Source organism: Barbatula barbatula, assembly GCF_947034865.1.
Source record: "Barbatula barbatula genome assembly, chromosome: 20".
Lineage (NCBI taxonomy): Eukaryota > Metazoa > Chordata > Actinopteri > Cypriniformes > Nemacheilidae > Barbatula > Barbatula barbatula.
This window is the reverse complement of record NC_136783.1, coordinates 7,402,509-7,422,962: the sequence shown is the minus strand read 5'-3', so window position 1 is coordinate 7,422,962 and position 20,454 is coordinate 7,402,509. Positions and strand designations below refer to the sequence as shown.

The 20,454-nt window shown below is 39.5% G+C and overlaps 1 protein-coding gene across 2 annotated transcripts in view; it reads right to left on the bottom strand.

Annotated features, from left to right (window-relative positions):
- Nucleotides 1–20,454, bottom strand: part of ptprga (protein tyrosine phosphatase receptor type Ga) — a 207,960-nt gene that overhangs the window by 13,235 nt on the left and 174,271 nt on the right. Inside the window, exons 9-14 of one of the 2 annotated variants that reach the window (XM_079482977.1) lie at nt 16,389–16,573; nt 12,626–12,734; nt 12,477–12,526; nt 11,444–12,254; nt 9,981–10,113; nt 2,802–2,893 (exon numbers count right to left, since the gene is read on the bottom strand). In XM_079482977.1, the coding sequence (XP_079339103.1) occupies nt 2,802–2,893; nt 9,981–10,113; nt 11,444–12,254; nt 12,477–12,526; nt 12,626–12,734; nt 16,389–16,573 (1,380 nt within the window). The remainder of the gene's footprint in view (nt 1–2,801; nt 2,894–9,980; nt 10,114–11,443; nt 12,255–12,476; nt 12,527–12,625; nt 12,735–16,388; nt 16,574–20,454) is intronic. The other variant, XM_079482978.1, reaches the window with a different exon arrangement.

The window sequence follows — 20,454 nt, the reverse complement described above, 5'->3', positions numbered from 1 at the left end:
TAGTAGAATATAGCCTTACATATATCACTGCTGTCCTTCTGAAACCTTTCATCTCCATCTTTCAAGATGTTTTTGCCATAAATCATTATTATTAGTCACTCTTTATGCGTGTCACTAGTTTATGCGGATATCTAACCAATGAAATGTATTTACAAAGTGGTATTGCTAGTATTATACATAACATATATACGTACTGTACTGTGGTATAGTAGAACATAGTGTACCATACAGCACAGTATCATAAAACAGTATATAGTTTAGTACATAAAGTAGTAAAGTACAGTGTGGTGTTGTGTCATAATATATAGCATGGTATGGCATAGTATAGTACAGTACAGCACAGCATGGTAAAGTATTGTATTGTTTAATATATACATTGTTGCATATTCAATACATCATACGATGTATGCATAGAATAGAAGAGCATATTAGAGTGCAGTATAGTGTTGCAAAGTGTAGTGTGTAGGTGCAGTGCTATGTAGTGTAGTACAGAATACAGTATTATAGCGTGTATAGTGTAGCATTATACAATATAGTATCATAATATAAATAAATATAGTTCTGCACTATATATAATAAAGTACATTACAGCACAGTGCAGTGCAGTATAGCATTATATTATATAGTGTGTTATGTAGTGTAGTACAGCACAGTACAACATATATGGTAAAGTGTAGCATGGTGCAGTTAAGTATAGTAATATATCTAAATTTAGCATTGCATATACTATATAGTATGTGTGTGGTATAGTATAGCATAGTGTTGTCTAGTATAGCATTATATAGCATAACACAGAGTAGTATAGCAAAGAATAGTGTAGTAAATTATAATATAGAATAGAATGGCATAGTTGCATAGTACACCCTATAGTATGGCATTGCATTAAATTCTTTATTTAAAAGGCAAATTGTAATTGCTAATAATTGTGGTCAGCTGATTTTGAAGTAATTACAATTCACATTCTGCCTAAAACTGACCGAGTTCAGCTAACAAACACCTATTAGCATCTAGAGGCTTTAGTCCAGCAACACAATGAGGAAATTCAGCCAGAGACTGAAGGCCTTATTTAACAGGAAAGCATCCATATTTGAAGGAACAGTGAACCCAAAATGCTGTATGAGCCAGAGCCAAGAGAGAGAGATAGAGAGGGAGAGAGATAGCGAGAGAGATTGCTGCCCACACTAAATGGATCTTTGTAAATACCAAGCCCTGCCTTAGCCAAGCTGGCACAGATGCCTAAATTGGAATGAGGGCACCATTCCACCACTATTGTGAGCCGTGCCACAGCATAACAATGAAAATGGGTTCCAATGAAGTGCTTATGGGATAGCCCAAGCAAATCAATGGCTCTCATTGCATTAAGATCTTGGCCCTGTTGCCGAGACGGATTCCACCACAGCGACTAAATCAGACCTGAACTCTTCAGAACCAAATTCATTCCACTTGTGTTTCACTGCACTCTCTGTTAATGGTTTATCCACACACACAGACAGACAATGAGCCAAAGTCATTGGCCAGAGAGAGTCATTTTCTTGGCTCTTACCCTTAATGGCTAATGTTTATGCATGTGTGTGAGAGAACAGAGGGTCAAGATGAATGCCACTCGTCTTCTCTGGTAACCAGCCTATCAAGACCTGCAGTTCCCAAAACATCTGTGTCTATATCTGACTCACAGTCATATTTTGCTCATAAATATTAAGCTCTTAAACTCAGTTTACATTAAACAAAAGTCAACAGTCTCTCATGATCATTTCTGAATAATGTGAATGGCGCTTCAATATCCCACACCAGTGAGCGTCAAGGGTACAGTTTCATCGTCTCAAAGCCAATGATTTTTTTATGGAAATAAGGTCTGAAATAAAGTCGATGGCTAAAAGCTCAAAATTTATCCTACGATTTACTCTACGACAAAACACACCCGTTATAACCCTCGCTCTGACAAATTGCTCTACAGAGCGCGATTCGTAAATACGATATCTCTTTCGGCAAAGAAGTGAAAACGTGACGACATCTTAGTCCTGTGTCAGCCACCGTAGTGCTTCGAAAGAGAGGTGTGTAGCGAGCCGTTGGTTGCAATTTGTAGCCTTAGCACTAGTTGCTGCTAAATTTCATAAACTGGACCTTCAAATGTCGTCACGCATAAAAACTTCCTACAAAGTTGGCCAACAAAAATATGTCATCCTTATGGCAAACAACAATAGTAAAACCAAAGAACTGGAAAAGATGGCGCTACCCCTTTATATCGTGTTTGTGGGTACAGCTGGTTTCCCAACAACTGAAGATTTAATCAGATCCACTTCATGTCAAAATCAATGCAGGCATGGATTATTTCATTCACGGTTTATTACACTAATCGCAAAAATAGAGTTGTATTAGGTCTCCCCCACAAAGGAATGTGTTGGGCAAAGCTTTGCTAGATCCTGGCACGATATAAAATATTATGTAATTCAACCTATTACCCTAAAATATAAAATATAATGTGCTTATTCAGCGTAAAATCATATCAGGGTTTGGGGGACTAGGGGGACAATTTTTGGGCCCCCCACAAAATATCTAGCTGACAAAAGAAAAATCCCTAGTATAAATTACTTACTAAACACTTGTTTGTATGATCTGTGATCTGTCCATTTATTTAACAAACAATGTAGAAATTATCACTTTGAGTATATATCTGCCCAACCAGAATATGTGATTTCCACCCCAGTCGAGCCAGCCTAGCACCGGCCCTGGATCATATCATATCTTGGATTTTAAGTTTAGGAAGGGTTTGACCGATGTGAAATCTATTCAACAAGACCTACCTGGAATGGGAATAACAGGTATGATCTCATTAGGCACAACTCTGGGAGAGTTACTGTCTTCCACGTAAAAATGAGCCGTTTGGAAACACCTCCTAAAAGAGAGAAAGACAAAAAGAGAGAGATAAGGTGAGTGATATATAAAAGCACATCGACACTGCTTTAATGTTGCCATTAGGTGTGGTTCAGGTAACAATCCCCACCAGAGTAAACACAGATGCTGCTGGGGATGTTTGACAGGATCAAGGTGAACTTTGAACCCTATTTCCGAAGAGCAAATCAAACACTTCAAACACAGATTACAGCTAAACACTTCAATTCAATTTTATTTACATAGCGCTTTTCACAATGTGCATTGATCCAAAGCAGCTTTACAGGAGAAAATAAGAAATACACAGATAAGGTAAACCAAATCGAACAAGCAATATAATTTTTTATAAGTAAAACATCATATCTAATATCGGCAGTCTCCCGGTGAGCAAGCCAACATGTCCCGGTGGCGAGGAACCCAAACTCCATGACAAATAAATGGAGAAAAACTTCAAACGCTCTCTATTCAGGGTCAAGACAGTTCACACAAATCCTGTCATCATTTATTTACTCATGTTTTTTTAAAACTGACTATTTCTGGAAACACAAAATGATGAAATTGACAACTATAATACTTTTACGAAAGTTGTTTGATCGGTTAAATGCTTTCCAATCCACTTCTATTGGATGTAGACAAGAGGCCTGGATAGTTTACTGATTAGGAAAAAGAAAGTCAAACCGGTTTAGATTGACATGAGGGTGATGACAGCTAATGTTTACAAAATTTAAATTTTTAGGTGAACTAGTCCTTTAAACTTCGATGTTAACAAACATTATTGACTTAATAAAACATCTTCCTAAAGACTTTTTTATTGTCCGAAGTTACTTATAAGACCTATTTCTGCCTCAAAATATATCAACTTTATGCAACCCCACAGACACTTCTTGCCTCTCATCATGTCAAAGATTTCCTAGATATTAACATCTCCAACCAGACTGACTTGAGTCTACATACTGTTGACCATATCAAAACACAAACTTCTCATTCGAAACAAGAACGGTTAAAATAAGACAACATGAGCCAAGATAACAGGCAACTGCTATAGGCGTCAAGCCTGAAAACTGGTTTTACCTCTTTTGTTTAACTCGCAAAAGAACCGATACGAGAAAGACTCCCTGTTAAAGAAAAACACAGCGAACCAAACACACAGAAAGAGAGACGGGAGGATCCGGGCCATCTGAAGTTTCCAAGTTTTGGACGTCAAGTCTGTAAGCCATCATGGTTTTGTCTTGTCTTTGTCCTACCTGTATTTGATGCACAGCAGAGAACATAAGCTGTTCATCCCTGCAAAGAACAAGGGATTTTAAGAGTGGAAAGAGACTGCGGGATCCACATGCTGCCGCTGAGTGAACGGGTGAGAGAGCAGTGTGTGTGTGTGTGTGTTTGTGTGTGTGAGAGAGAGAGAGGGCTGGTCCTGACGTATCACACCCACAGGGTTTACACAAGAGCTGGAGCTGCCGGGGTCAGTCGTGAACAGTCCGCTGATCTCAGATCAGCCCAGAACTGATCTGATAAAGCACAGACACCTGCTGCCTTTCCCTCTGGACACACACACCCCTCCAGCTGGACACTCCTTTGTGTTCAGCTCCTCCATTCTTTTAGTTCATTTAATCATTTTAAACCGAAGAATACAAAAAATACAAAACAACCGAACTACAATAACAAACGCTGTCAAAAACCAGCAAAGCTTGGATGAAGTTTAAGGCGGACTGGAATTAAAGCGACAGTTCACTCAAAACGAAAACTGTGAAACCATTTTTGTTAATACAGGGACAATAAAAAGAGAATCAATAAATGATTAATAAAGTTTGTCCATCCAACTTGCTTTACAAAAGCTCTGTGTGAAAACCTTACGCTTGTTTATATCACAGAGCTATTGGTCTCTTTCTAAGCTCTGCAGCCCTTTCCGTATGAAAAGAAAAATCAGAGATGATATATCTTAAACATCTCATTTGTTTCTCCTAGATATTGATTAAAATGGCCAGAAATCTCACAAACACTCTTAAAAAAAAGGTGCTTCAAAAGGTTCTTCGATACCAAAGAACAACCTGTCGGTTCCATAAAGAACCTTTAACATCTGAAGAATTCAGAAGATAAAAAGTAAGAAAGAGAGGATTCTTTAAAAACATCTGTGATGTTCCTTGAAAGATCAACCTCTTAGGAATCATTTTCCAATATTCTCCGGATCGGTTCCTGTATGACTTCACTGTAGTGAGACAAAATCTATCATTTTTATTGACACCAAAGTCATACAGGTTTTGTATTCTTCCCTACAGGCAGCTTGAATGTGTGACGCTCAACAGGTCTGATGTGTGGAACAAAAGCCAGCAGGAAATGCTTCAGGTAATGAGGTAATGAACACACAGATCGCATGAACCAGTTCAACTGGACACGGTGCTGGAGGTGGTGACGGTGTACTGATAATCTGACTTCTGATGAATAAACACAATCCTGAAGTAATGTAATGGGTCTGAAGTGAATTATGTACAACATGTTGTAGTGTGTGGCTACGTGGCAGTGATGAAGTTATCGGTTGTGTCTTTTGTGGACACGTTTGCTCTGTGTTGAAGCTTGGTGAGCTGCCATGCTGTATACTTCTTACAGAAATGTAAAGAATTGATTACACTTCCTCCATCCAATGTAAGGTTTGTTTTAAAGTTGTAAAAACATAAATATAATTAAAAGATGTGTTTATATATACTGGACAGAAAGTCTTTCCCTTTTTGACCTGAAATCATTGGTCTGAATGTTTAAAATGAGTTGCTATAGAGATAAATACATTTGCAAATCTTTTTTGAAACTGATGATTTGGACCAATGAATAAAATAGATATAACCTTCAGAAGCTGCTTTATGAAATTACTCAATGTTTTAATGGTTGTGGAGAATATTTGTGTAGATTCTGTGAACATCTTGAACGTTACAGGTAAAAGATACATTAGATAGAATCAGTGACATCTTGTCTAAAATGTTTCACAGAGCTGGTGGCATTGCATTCTGGGATTACCTTTTTCCTGAATGATATCTGTGTTCAATTTTTTCCCAAAGAAGAATTCACCATTTTCCATAATTCTGCACTTCATGGACATGACTCCGGAGAGCATCTACAATGGATTTTAAAATGCTGTCCTGGCAGACAGCTCACTAGATTTTAATACAGAGAACGTGTTTCTGTGTCCATTATCAAGTCGATCAAACAAATGAGAATTCTGTGAACACCTCCCCTGACTTTCAAAAGACAAATAAGGGAGAGGATAAAGAAAAGACGTTTCAGAGGATGTGAAATAGTTAAAGGGGTATGACAGTAAGTAAAGATACTATGAGAGAGAGAGAGAGAGAGAGAGAGAGAGAGAGAGAGTGAATATTTGACTTGGATCGTTTCCACGAGATGGTCACAGGAAGCGTCACATCCTAGTTAATGTTTCCAGGTGGACTTCAGACAACATAACACACAATCCACCCAACCCCAAACAAACACACACACAAGTTTATTTGCTAAATATAAAACAAAATGGGAGTACCGTAAACACACATGTTTCCACATATACACCCCAACCTGATATATACAGCAGAACATTACATGACACACACACACACACACACACACACACACACACACACACAGATGGTGTGGTGTGACAGAAGGTAAGTATATCTGATCTGAGACATTACTGTGTAATGCCGAGGCTAATCTTAGTCAGTCTGCTGATCAGATTAGACATAAAGACACAGACACAGACACACACACACACACAGTAATGTGGTGTTTGAATGCGTTAATAGTGCGTTGTTATAACTGAAGTCTCACCCTAAGACCCAGCACACCTCCCGATGGATTTCACAGCATCCTTTGCACCCAACCATACCATAATTCACATCAAACAGCAGTTCACGTCGTGCTTCTCATCGCGGCAGGTAATTATTTTGTGTACTGAATATTGGCTTCTAGCGCTATGACAGATGATACTAGGTTTGAGTATTTTTCCACTTTGGCGTGTTGTATCGGACAGCAAGGGGCGGGAAGAGGCTGCACATTTTTCACGACCCCTGCTACTGCATAAGCCCTGAGTTACAGAGGAGGCAGCAGATGGACGTTTGTGGACCAGGGCGGAGCGCCCAGACCCGGGGAAAGAGTGCTGGCACGGAGACTCTCCAGAGCCAGATCTGTCTGCTGAACACAGACATGGTGAACGTGCGATCAGAGACCCCAGAGAGACTTTATCAGCTGGCCACCGAGACGAGAGACGAATGTGAGAACACACATGCTGACTTAACCGGAGACTCAACACACGTTATCGATGATTTCAACAGCAACAACATAAACAAACGTTATGTGGCCTATACTTAACTTTCGGTAGACTTCCACAAAGAATTAATAATAGTGCCTGTAGAGTTATTATTTTATTACTTTAAATATAAACTAAAGTTGTTATATTATATAGACCAATAAACAAACACAGACCCCAAGTTAACTTCGGGCCTAGCGCGTGCGTCCAACTTATCTAAATTCATCCCCTCATTGAAACGTTGTTGTATGCAGGGTTGCCAGATCTGCAAAGGAAAACCAGCACAATTTTGTTACCTAAAATATATACTATATGTGTCACTGTCAATGAAATCCAGGCTAAAGTCTCAAAATCAAATAATGTGATGTCAAGCATCAAAGTTTGATTTAAACCACAACTTTCCTGTGGAAAATTTCCTCTAGCCATTCAACATAAATTAAACATAAATCTTACCACTAAGGTGTACAAGAATTCATGAAACTGAATGAATGCACGAACATACAAAAAGACTTACAGATAACAAACACCACCATCATATACTTTAAACTGTATCTACTAAACCATCTTTCATTTATACATTCAGACCCACAGCCAGATGTTGTCATTAAAACCACCAACGGCAACATTAATCGGGTACGGGTATAAATACACAGTTTATTGCATAAGTCGCGGGGAGGTTAAATCTGTGACAAGTTCACCCAAATAAAAATACAGGTAACGGTAGACGTGCGGGTATTTAGTGCAAGAAACTACGACTGCGCAACCCTTGCACATGGAGTACATTTTTTAATTATTCAAAGGTTATGTAACAAATATAATTTATCTTGCAATATTTATACATCTTGCTTGAGTAGATGAGATTGTTATGTGACTGTTAAAATAAAAAAGAATAATTGCAAATTTATTGGCATATGTCGATAATAAAGACCTCCCTACTAACCTTACCATACCCTATATTAATAAACACCTGTTTTTTGTTCATTTTGTGTAAAATAAATGCCTGTATTTAGACATTATTTAGATCAGGGGTCGGCAACCTTGTTTTAACAAAAAAGCTATTTTTACAGTTTTGGTTTGTTTCTTATTTAAAAGAGCCATTGCAACAGGAAGGAAACAGTGCATACATTTGGGGTACCAAAGACATTTACAGTAGGCCTCCATTCAATTAAACTTCATTATATTTAACATAAAACAATAAAAAAAATGCACGTTCCTACTGATACTCAAATATTGCTCATGTGTCTTATGACTTTGCAATAGGTACGTTTGACATTTTGAAATGCTGTTGACCGATCGCCGAATGTCTGACGCTCTAGCTGCACTTTGATGTTATACGCTGACCAGTCTGCACAACACCTCATGAAAGGTTTAAAAGCTTTGTTGATCAGTTTGTACCTGGTCAAGACTCTTACATACAGGCATTGAAACTCCTCTGTCAACCTTGACAGCTGTATGTATGGAGAAAGACTGCTCACACGGATATTAAGGAGTTTTAAACACATCGCATACATACTGATTTGTCGCAGTTTGCTTCCATCTGCTCACCGGATGCTGTGCTGCACGGTGTGTTTTTAAAACGTTTTACATGTGTTCTTCATCATACACCACAGAGAGCCGTCACTTTCAATAAAGCATGACGCTTGCTCTTCTAAAGTCCTTGTGCCACCAAATGTTGGAGAAAGTGTAAGACACCTGGCGAGCCACATGATTTTTGAAAAGAGCCACGTGTGACACTGCATTAGACTATGTGGAATGATTTTATGTAGAATCACCAAAAAAGGACTTTAGCTGGGTAACATATTTTATAGACTGTTTTGCATTACAAAAAATGTCTCACTGTATATTGAATATGTCATTGTATAGTAGTAATCATAAACATATTTTACTTCATTTAAAATTGTATCTTATCGTTAAAATATTAAATCAGGAAACCAGAAGCAAGACTTTGAATGTTGACAAATCTGATGGATCTGGCAACCCTGGAGTTTTGCACATCCATACAGGCAGTAGCTAAGTTTAGAAATGTTGTACAGTATAGCTGTTTATTATAATATTGTGTATTTGAATAATGAAAACAATGTTCTATTCATCCTTAAAGTATCCATTCAAAAAAAAAAAATTTTATACTGAAAAATAAAGTTTTAGAAACAATTCACCTATTAAAGCATCCCAAAAAAAGTGATTTGCGGACAGACAGCTAACTTCAGCTAACATCGTTGTGCATTTTTCTTTTTAAACTACGACACCCAAACAAACAAATGTAAAAGCCAAACAAACACAGTACTTAGTAGAACCTGAAATAAACAAATAGATAAACCAGACAAGACACACGCACGCATCTTATCAATAGACACTTTCAGGCAGTCTCAGGGGTGACCATGGCAACAGGGCCTCGGTAACCACTTCTGTGCACCCCCATCGCTTCAACAATGCCCTGAGGGAAGACTAAACCCTCTCTCTATCTTACTTAGTCACCACATCACACACACTTTATACACACTTCTAACTGGTTTCCCGTCCACACCACTGAGCCCCGGGGGACGCCAGGAGCCCCCGAGTGATAAACTAGCAGCTACAGGATTCAGTCTGACACAAACACACACATCAGCCAAACTCTAAAGCAATAAAACAGATCGCATCAGGGTAAAGACGTCCACCTGAAAGACTTTCACCTATTCATTCACACAATCACTCGAGTGTCCGTCAAAGTCATTCAGGAGATCTGTGATTCAGCGGGAGTCATTCTGTCAGCGATTCATCGAGTCAGAAAGCAAGCTGTCGGTGTGGGTCAATGGCAGTGTCTCACCTCCAGTAGACGAGGACGGCCAGCAGAAGGATGAGGCAGAGGAAGGTGAGTGCAGACACCACCACCAGAGGAATGATCCACTCCATCCTGCCTGCTGAAGGCACCGGGAGCATACTGGAGATGTCTGTACGCTCTGAAAAACACACACACCTGCGTTACCATAAACACACCAGAGATAGAGCAAGTTTAGAAAACCTAGTGAGCAACCTATGTAGACAGTGTTTGTCACCATAAACACATATGATTGTTTAAATGTGAAAATATAACCATAAACATAAGTGGTTGACTGATTAAAAAAACAATTGTGACCATTTCTTTTATATGGCAAATGGCACGTATACACAATCGTCGCTGTCCTTCTGAAACCTCATAGGTCCAAAATTACTTTTTTTCCACTAATATTGACAAAGCTGAAAAGCACCTTTTAAAACTTTTATTGCTTAGACATTTGCGAAATCCAGTGGCAAACATAAAGGGTGACTTTTAATAATGAGTTATGACAAAATTGACCAATTATTACTCTATAATACACAGTCATACATATTTACACATGTCTCTGTATCTGCTTATGAGGTTTGATTTGCTATATTAATGAATATACTATCTTTCCATTCTGTTCTTCTCTTCATACCCTCACACAAATAGTTAGAACTACAATAAAAGAAGATTTGACTGATTTACAAAGATCATGTAAAATGGTTTCTGACATCTGTGAGTAAACAAAAACACCTTGTACAAACACACAATGCACCACAATCCCAACCGGAAGAGTCAATCTGGCAGAATAAACCACAGGCTCAGACCCCGATCAAAAGAACAGAGACCCACATCCCCCCTCCGGTGGTCCGAGAGAGCCGCTCCATGCTGCTATCCTAACACGCTAGCGCCAGAAGGCTACCTTCCTCACTACATGCACAAACTGACTCACTGTCACGCCAGCAAAAACACTCGAAAATGGCCTAGACCTCGCAGGCGTACACACACACACACACACTGGATGAACACAACTCCAGTGCCAGAGAGCTAAATATGGAGTTTCTCTGTCTCTCTTTCTGGTTTTATTTTGAAGTCCCTGCAGCTGAATCTGTTTTCTGCTCTCATCGTCTCTGGACCTGGAAAGTAGGCCAAGCCTCTGCCACCGAAACAAACGTGTCGAATCGTGAGATGCAACGATGAGGAAGGATGACAGACAAAGGCGAAGCTGAGGAATGTGGAAAAAGGACAACAAACATCAAACGTCAGCTCGCAGGGGACGCACAAATGGGCCACAAAAGAACCGAATGTTTGGTGGGATTGGAACTGGAATGAAACGTTTTCTGAGGAAGATGCGTGCGGTGCTATATGTGGTTCTTATCCCTCTGATCTCCCTTAACCATCACCACGATCAAGAAATAACAAGTCTAAAAACTGAAATCTACATCCAGCAAAGAAAAAGAGGATTAGAGTAAGTGTTGGTCTCCAACCTGTATGTATAGAGAAAGGTGGCAGGTGACCACGGTCTTCTCTGGTGGGTTTGTTGGTCTGAGCCGTGCTGTCTGGAGTCTCTATTACTGCCGTCACACTATCATCAACATCATCATCCTCAGGGTCTCTGGTAGGCACCACCTGTTCGCCCTCATCCACAATTGTCGATGTGTTTTTCTCCACACTCTCCTCCGGGACACTAGATGGCGCTGTGCTGTTTTCTTTCCTGCTTCCTCCTTTCTCCTTCGCTGTTGAATCTGGTGTCGCCGTGGGTGGATCTTTGGCCACGGAGCCGTTCACCAGCTTTTCGACCGCGTCAGGACCTCCGCCGCTTTTAGCCTCAGTCCCTCTTTCCTGTTCCTCCTCCTCCTCTTCCTCTCCGTTTGTCTCACCATCCTCATCTTCACCCTTCCCTCCCTTCTCTCCTCCTTCATCGGATCCGTCGTTCTCAGCGGCTGCGTCCGAGGCTGGGGATGAAGTCGGTTCAGGGGTGGTCACGACGGGCTTGGCTGGGGTCTGACGGGTGGAGGCGGGGGTAGGAGTCGAGGGGGGAGGTCGGGTGGGCCAGATGGAGCTGGGAAAGGAGGAGATGACGCCTCCGCTGAAGCCTAGACCCGCCAGGAGCGTGCTGGTTACAACGGACGCCACGGACGCCTGGCTCCCGCTGGATGAGGGGCCGATTCCGGTCGCCATTGAAACGAAAGAGAAGGGGAGACCAGAGGAAGTCCAGGTGGAGGAGCCTGAGCTGATAGGTGCCATGTCTGCTGAGGATGCTGGGGACACAGTTGGCTGGAGACAGACGTAAATAGACTGGTTGAAAAAATATTATAGAAAGATTATCAAAAATGTTAGTAGAATACTACATTTTAATAGTTCACATGGGTGACAAGCGTTGTAGTAACAAACTTTAGTGTCTAGTAAACTAGTGAATGCATTTTTTATATTGGTCACACAATGTTTTGTTTAAGCATTCAGTTGTGCAACATTAAAAGGAAACGGTGCTGCCACCTCCTGGACAAAAGAAAAACGTACCATTCCAGTTTTCACTATTCTTGTACCCTCGAATATTCTTGTGGTGTTTGCTGTGACGAAACAAAGAAAAAAGGTAAACAAGAGGTAACGCTTAAGAAACTACAACTTATTTATAAAGCAACTTAGTGTACGCATGTATCCCGGTGTACCTCTGAAGAGCATGCTTTGGCTGAAGTCACTCCGCTTATCATTCAAACACACCGCCTGGACGCGGAACAGGTACAACACGTCTGATGACACCGGTGTGATGACGGCCTCCTGAAACACACACAGTCACAAATACAGTAAACACACAAAACAGAAGTTTCTGTTCAACAGGAAGTACAAAAATGGCCCCCAAGAGCTCGATCAGTGATGTGGGGGTGTGTTCATTCCTTACGAGTCCATCGAGTGACAAAAGGAGAACAGTGAACACACACACCTCTCATGTGACCTCGACAGCGGTCTGGAGAATGAATGTGAACGGCTTGTTCTCCTTTCCTTCGTTTGACGGCAACACTCTTCTTCTCAAGTCATGAGCATTGAAAACAGACGATCACCTCTCACATAACGTTCATCACTTCCACGTTCACACATTACCACATAAAGCACCTCTGATATGCTCAGCTGGGAGGAATTCAGCGTGAATCACCGCTTCAATAAAAACTTTATTGACACTAATTGATTTGATGTTTGAATAAAGCAACACTATCAGTGTATGTACATTTTGAAGAGTTCATTTGCAAAAACGGATAACTCGGTTTAAAAAATAAAAGGTGCATTCCAAGTAATATCAAACTGCAGTTGGGTTGTTTGGATTTAATAGTAATAACTCTAAAAAAAATACAGCTTACTAACACAATAAAACTACGTTTTTTATATTTCCCGAGTTTATATATTTGATCATGTGCCTTTAGATTTTAATCTCAAAATGCATGCTGAAATATATGAATTTATGAGTTTTGTAAATAAATAAATAAAATAACAAATCACACATTTTCATGTTTTTCCAGTCGATTTGGAGTCTTTTTTCTGCAATTTGACAGTATTACAAAAATCTGTTAATAAAAACTGTAAAAAAAATGAAAATAAAAGTTTTTTGAACATTGACGTGAAAAATCTGCACAAAAATAAACTGTAAAAATAACTTCTGTAAAAACAAATCCGTCTAAGTTATTTTCTATTTTGATGAGTATATTCTTATTTAAAATGTGGAACAAATACAAAGTATAAATAAGTGCCTAAACGTTTATATATAGATGTGTATGTACACCCAACATGTTATATAGCTTAATAAATAAACAAACAATATCATTGTTTTGTAGTGTAAAGCAGATATAATTAATTCAATCTTTTATTTGTGGAGACATCATCATGTGAGTGCATATGTTGTGTGTTTAATGTACATTTAATTTTAAAACGCTTGACTTCATGGCAATGTTGTGTACAGAACAAAACAATTAATAAGATAATAAATGATCTCCTTCAAAACCACCAAATAACATCAGGATATCTGTGCTCTATTTGCTTCAGTCATTCTGGGTTCATATGTATTACAAATCCACAGAACGCTTGCAAACACTGCGAATCTGCAGCATAAATAGCTCACATATGATGTAATACCAGTTTCGGTTAGTTACATCTTGATACACATGAGAAATCAACAAATCTATTCAACCCTCAAGCATGGCCAGTCGGACGGTGCATGGACATCATTTAACAAGTTTCCCTTCACAAGGCCTGTTCGTACCTCCTGGCTGTTCTTTTTTTCCAACCGTACACAAGCAGGCTCGTTTCCTCCGTGAGAAATGAAGATTCAATACAATTGTAAGTGTATGAGCAATAGCCATTATCATAACTCACTTCCCTCCGCAGGGTCCACTGAACAGCGCAGTGGGCTTCAGGCATTTGTAAATCTTGTGTTAAGTAAATGGCGCCGGCTCCTCTCCACGCCGGCACCTTTCTGATGTATGCAAGTCGGGCTGTATTTCATTCCGTAAAGGATTCCCACTCAAATATTACTTTAAGGCGCTGGCTTATATATAAATGAAAGAAAGTAAAAACTTCCTTAGTAGTTTCCGTATTGATTTAAGAGGCACTTCCTTAAAAACTCAATTCGGTCTCTTATGTGACCCAGATAGCGGCATCTTGGGAGGAAAACTGGAATGAAATTGAAGAACCTAAAAGTAAAGATGAGGGACAGAGAAAGAGTGAGAGAAATGTGGAGTGGAATGTGATTGTAACGAAACCGCACACAGAATGGTTTGAGAACTAAATAAAACTGAGAGTATCTGGTACAGCAGTTCAGTCTCGCAGCCCCCCGCGGACGCGAGAATCAGAAACCTCAACCCGTTATAAATTTCATACCCCACCGTGTGCCTGATGGAAAGTCAAGAGAAAAGGCACAAAAATACATCTCGAGCGCTTAAACAGTTTTAGTGCATTAGTGTTTTCAACCGGCGGGCTCCAAGGTCACAATCTACTGCTGCGCCCCCCCGCTGACAATATTAAGTGCAGTCTTTACTCATAGTCACTGCGCTTCTGCAAACATGGATCTGCGGCCCGTGGCACACCAGCGTTTACAGGATATTATCGATGAGCTGTGGGTTTACAGACTTTTTATCAATATCCTTACATTCCAGGGGCAGTTACACACAAAACCATCTGCACATTTCGAGAGGCAGTTTGTTTATGGAGAACAGACACGCAGTCCACTCAGATGTGAAGTGTTTATGGTTTAAAATCAATCCATGTGTGTGATTCAGCAGTGCATGACATTCCCAAGAAAAGATTGTTTTCAGAACCTTTGCTTTTTTTACCGTTGCAAGTTTCACACCGTCTTTTAAAGCAATTTACTTTTAAAACAAGCACAAATAACACAATAAATAAGTAAATCTTACTAGTTGTTTTTTTACAGTGTAGGTTGTGGCATTGCACAGTATATTTGATCAAAGTTATTTTAATGTATTGATTTTTGATGTATCATTTTTTATATTATTAATTGAAATTAGCGCTGTCAAGCGATTAATTGCGATTAATCACATCAAGAATAAAAGTGCTGACATTATATATGTCTGTGTAGCGTGCATATTATTATTTTTTATCTATAAACACATACATGTATACATATTATTGACATAAATTTGCTTATATATACGAAACATTAAAATGATACTTAAAGGTTAATAATTTTTCTATTTTAAAATAACATGTATGTGTATGTTTTTATGAATACAAAATGAATATGCACAGTTCACAGACATATATAATGTAAACACAACATTTTATTCTTGATGCGATTAACCGTAGGACAGCCCTAATTTAAAAGTTTGTATTTACAATTCATTTATTTTTATATTATATGTTTTATCTTTATGTTATTTTATTACTTTTATTATTTTGTTTCTTTTCTTAATTACATTTTTCCATGTTTTTTTCAAAGTCAATGAGTCATTGTGATAAATAACCGTGATCTCAGTATTGGCCAAAATAATTGTGATTATGATTTCTGTCATACTCACACAGCCCTACGTACTGTACATTACTTCCCACTAAATATGATTAAATATAATATTTGTTTTTACTCTGATAAGGCTCATATTAGGGGGTATTAAAGCAATGAGCCCCTCGAAGCGGTGGGTTACAGAGCATTTTATTACCACTAAGGGCGTTCACGTCGTGTTTAAAAGCCCCTCAGCTGTTATAAAATGTAACCCACTGCTTCGTGGGGCTTGTTGCTTTTATAAAACTGTCATTCCATATGCGAAGCAAACTTTCAGTAAATAAAGTAAACAAAAGGCATTCCTTAGTCTATGGGCTCAGCCAATCAGAATCAAGGACAAGAACTGACCGCTTTACTTTGCCTTCACTCAGCATCTTATGGGACAAATACCGTTATTCCCAATCCCATTGTAAAAAGCATATGCAACTCACCAGTTTCTGATCGCTGCCTTTGACGTATGTCTCTTCATACGACTCGTCGTTTCTGGTCCAGCTGTAGGAAATGAGGTAGCTGATAATCGGCGGGTCATAGGTGATCTCAGGACGGGCCCATCTCACCACAAGTGCGGTCTTATTCGTGTGCTGGACGTTCATGTTGATGGGAGCGCTGCTGCACGCTGCATAAAACAAAGAGAGAATGAAAATGAACCTTTTGAAAATTACATCCCGCAGCCACTAGATGGCTCAGTTAGACTGCATCCAGCCCGCCTTCACCTGTGTCCTGAATCGTGTTGTGCCCTCTGTAAACACCTGCAGCATCCAAGTTGCTGTTAATCTCCCCAGCAGAAGGTATTTAATCACCGAACGTGCTGCAGTTTTGGGCTGCCGACAACAAGGGTAGGGGTGAGCTTCAACTTGCAGAGAAATCCGACAGAAAAGCCTTAAATTTCCTTCGGCTTTGGTCTCTCTGAAATGCACGCTTACATCCCCGACGCAGGCAAAGCACGGATACCCACGCGCACACAAACCCTCCCTCCTACAGCCACAGGGGAGCCATTACATCCAAAACAATGCTAATTAAAGTAATTCTCCCATCACTCCTCTCACCGAAGCTTCTATTAGCTCTAATCATGAAGCGAGTAATACTGACTACAGCCGTAATCCAGTATGCGCTCATCTACCTTCACTTTCAGGTGCAGGTGGCACGCTTTATAATAGCACTCATATACACCGCTGTGACCTCATAGTCATTTGCATAATGCCTTTATTGTAAAAACTATACTCTTCATTTCATTCCATTGCATAGAATTTGTGCATTAAAATAAGGTGTCTAGCTGTTCAGTTGACCCAAATCACATGAGTCAAGTCCTCGTACCCTTTATACTTACAAGCAGCATACATCCATTTATCACTCAACTAAAAGTTAACAAGAACGTTTATCCATAAGTCACTGTGCCCCACCTCCACACATCATGTGAAGGTCATCAGACTAAACGCAGTGGATTTTAATAACCCGAATCACCAGGAGCGGTTCTGAGAAAACAGTTCTGAGCGGAGCTGTGAAGTACCCGAGTAATCGTCTTCCATTTCTACACTTAAGGGTTTTTCCGAGGAAACTGTAAGTCATTCGCGTACTATCGAAACGTAATGTGCTTTTACTCAAAAACACATTTAATGGTACATTTTCCTCTTTATAATTTCATTGAAATCTCCAGAGTGCAAAGTACATTTTGTTTTACTGTGCTTACAAGCTCATGAAATGAGTCTCGGCTGAACCTTCACAGGCATCCGTTTCATTGTACAGTAAGTGTATTGTGACCTAAAGCCGTGCATTTAATTCAAGAGGATGAGCTTGATTCAGTAAACACGGTCTGGGATGTTTACTGATGTATGACTGTGATCGGTCTGTAACTTATGAAATGTCAGGTAACAGGTTTGAGTTGAACACCGAGACTGTGATTTAATGTGTTTGTGTATTAGTTGCTTTAATGAGATCCGTGCGTCATAACCAGAACTTTCTCCAAAACAGCTTCCGTCATTCACAAAGTTGCGCACATTTCTCGCTTCTTGTGTGTTTCGCGTATTGCGGTTTGGTCTGATAGTATAACGCTCTGAGCAACTAATAAAAGCACAGCGCTCTTGGCACCATTTAAAACATTTCAATTTGGTCTTTTTTCCCCCTCTAAATCAGCACAGAAACACCCAAACAAAATGAAGCAAAAGTGCTGCGGGTTCCATCTGGGCCCAAACTGCGCAGAAATACATCACAACTGTAACGCCGCTGAGAAACACATCAACACAGGTCACTGAGAGACGGCGCAGGTCTCTGATGAGATGCACAGAGCAGCATTTAATAAAAAAGGCCATCTTCGGCCCTCCGGCTTGTTGACCATGGAGGGGGAGATTAATGGAGGGATATAGCGGGAAAAGAGAAAAGGTGAGAGCAGAAGTCAAATTAGAGCGAGAAAGAGCAAACCTTGAGTTAACCTTGAATGGCTGTTTTAAACAGGTGACAAGTATAAAGGGCTTAGTTTAAAGCTCACAAAAGCTCTGTCGGTATTTACACACTTTGTCCTGCCGAATCCACGTACGCTTATTGTTTAATAATCTTATGTGATCGAATTTTTGGAATTTCCTTTTTTAACCACAACCGTGCTAACAAGTTAAGAGCACAAACACATATTTAAAGGGATATTTCACCCAAAAATCTGTGTCAGTGTCTTGGTTCTAATGAACACAGAGAAATACTTGTGGAAGAATGTTAGCAACTGACAGTTTTGGGACATACCATAATAGAAAACAAGTACAGAACTTTTTGCTTTCCTAAATTCTTCAAAATATCACATTTTCATCTAAAAAAAATGACTTTTTCCCAACATTGGTAGTCAATGGCCCTTTTCACACATACAGTTTTTACTGGTAAATTGCAGTTAACAGATTATGTGTGAACAGAACCTTTCTGGTAAATCAGTACCCCAAATTTACCAGATATTACTGGTGTTTTGAGACAGCTGCATGAATGCTGTTGCTTGTGTGAACAGCACATTTCTTGCATTTACCATAAATTTACCACATTTACTTCATTATCCAGCATTGCTGCATGAAAATGGCTAATGATTACCCAGAAATATATCTTTCTTTGTGTTCATCAAAACGAAATAACTTGAGGGAGTAAATATTGACAGAACGTTCATTTTCGGGTGAACTGTCCCTTCAGTGGTTAACAAAGAAAAAAGAATCGAATCAACACACTTCCGACCGGACACATGCATAGTTGGTGGTCTGTACTGTATTGTGATTCGGCTGTTTCACCTACTGCGAGGAAAAGTTCAGCTATCATCCAGCCCGTTTTGAATTAATCCAAGCTGACAAAAAGTTCATCTCCAGCCTGCGGGCACCACTGATATGCTTCTGTTTTCAGTCCCTGTCACACTAGAACTCCACCCTTATTTCCTTTATTGTATCCTTTCTGTTCTCTTTTTATTCCGAGATGACAGCGAACAGCATGCACTATCGATTTTGCACGCCGCTTAAATTAAACGCATAACCAAACGCAGATAACGTGCTGAGTTTTGAGTATCAGTTCACGAGATCAGACTCAGTTCCCAAAATGCCCTGGACTCAGGATTGATATTGATGGAATGAGAATGTCTTCATTCTGTCATCATACCGTGTGTGACTTTCTTACTTCAGCAGAACAAAAAAAGAAGATATCTTGAAGAATGTTGGTAACTGAACCAATGTTGGTTCCACCCCATTCACTTCCATTGCATGGACACAAAACCAATGCAAGACAAAGTTCAAATATCCTATTTTGTGTTCAGCAGAAGAAATAATGTCATAGAGGTTTGTATGAACTATCACTTTAAATGAGAATTCGCTCAGCTCTTGGACGCAATGCATTCAATGAAGATGAATGTTTCTTTACTTCCTCTCTTAAAACACACCATAATAAATTCATTTTGTGGTGAAACAACATCATGACCTTTGTGGAATTAATTGGCTGGAATAGTACATGCTCCAAACACACACATAATGTAATATTATATTACAGGGGTGTCCAAAGTCGGTCCTGGAGGGCCGGTGTCCTGCAGAGTTTAGCTCTAACTTGGCTCAACAGGTCTTGAAGTTTCTAGTCTGCCTACCGAGACCTTGATTAGCTGGTTCAGGTGTGTTTGATTAGGGTTAAAGCTAAACTTTGCAGGACACCGGCCCTCCAGGACCGACTTTGGACAGCCCTGTTATATTATAATTTAACTACAATAATGCATGTTTTTGGTATTGTATATAAAATTACAGAAATATGTTATTTAACTAGATTTTTAGTTTCCTGTCTGTACAAAAATATTGGCGTAATTTCAACTTACATTTTTTCACTTTCATTGGTCAGTGATGAGTGTCTATACTTAAAAAATACTTAAAAAGTTGAAAATATAGCTGCAAGCAGCAATTACGGGCTAAAAGGCCTTAAAATTGCACAAAAGGAAATAGAAGAATAATAAGGAAACTAACCATTTAACGACTAACTAACAACTCCACTCCAATTTCAATAGGAATC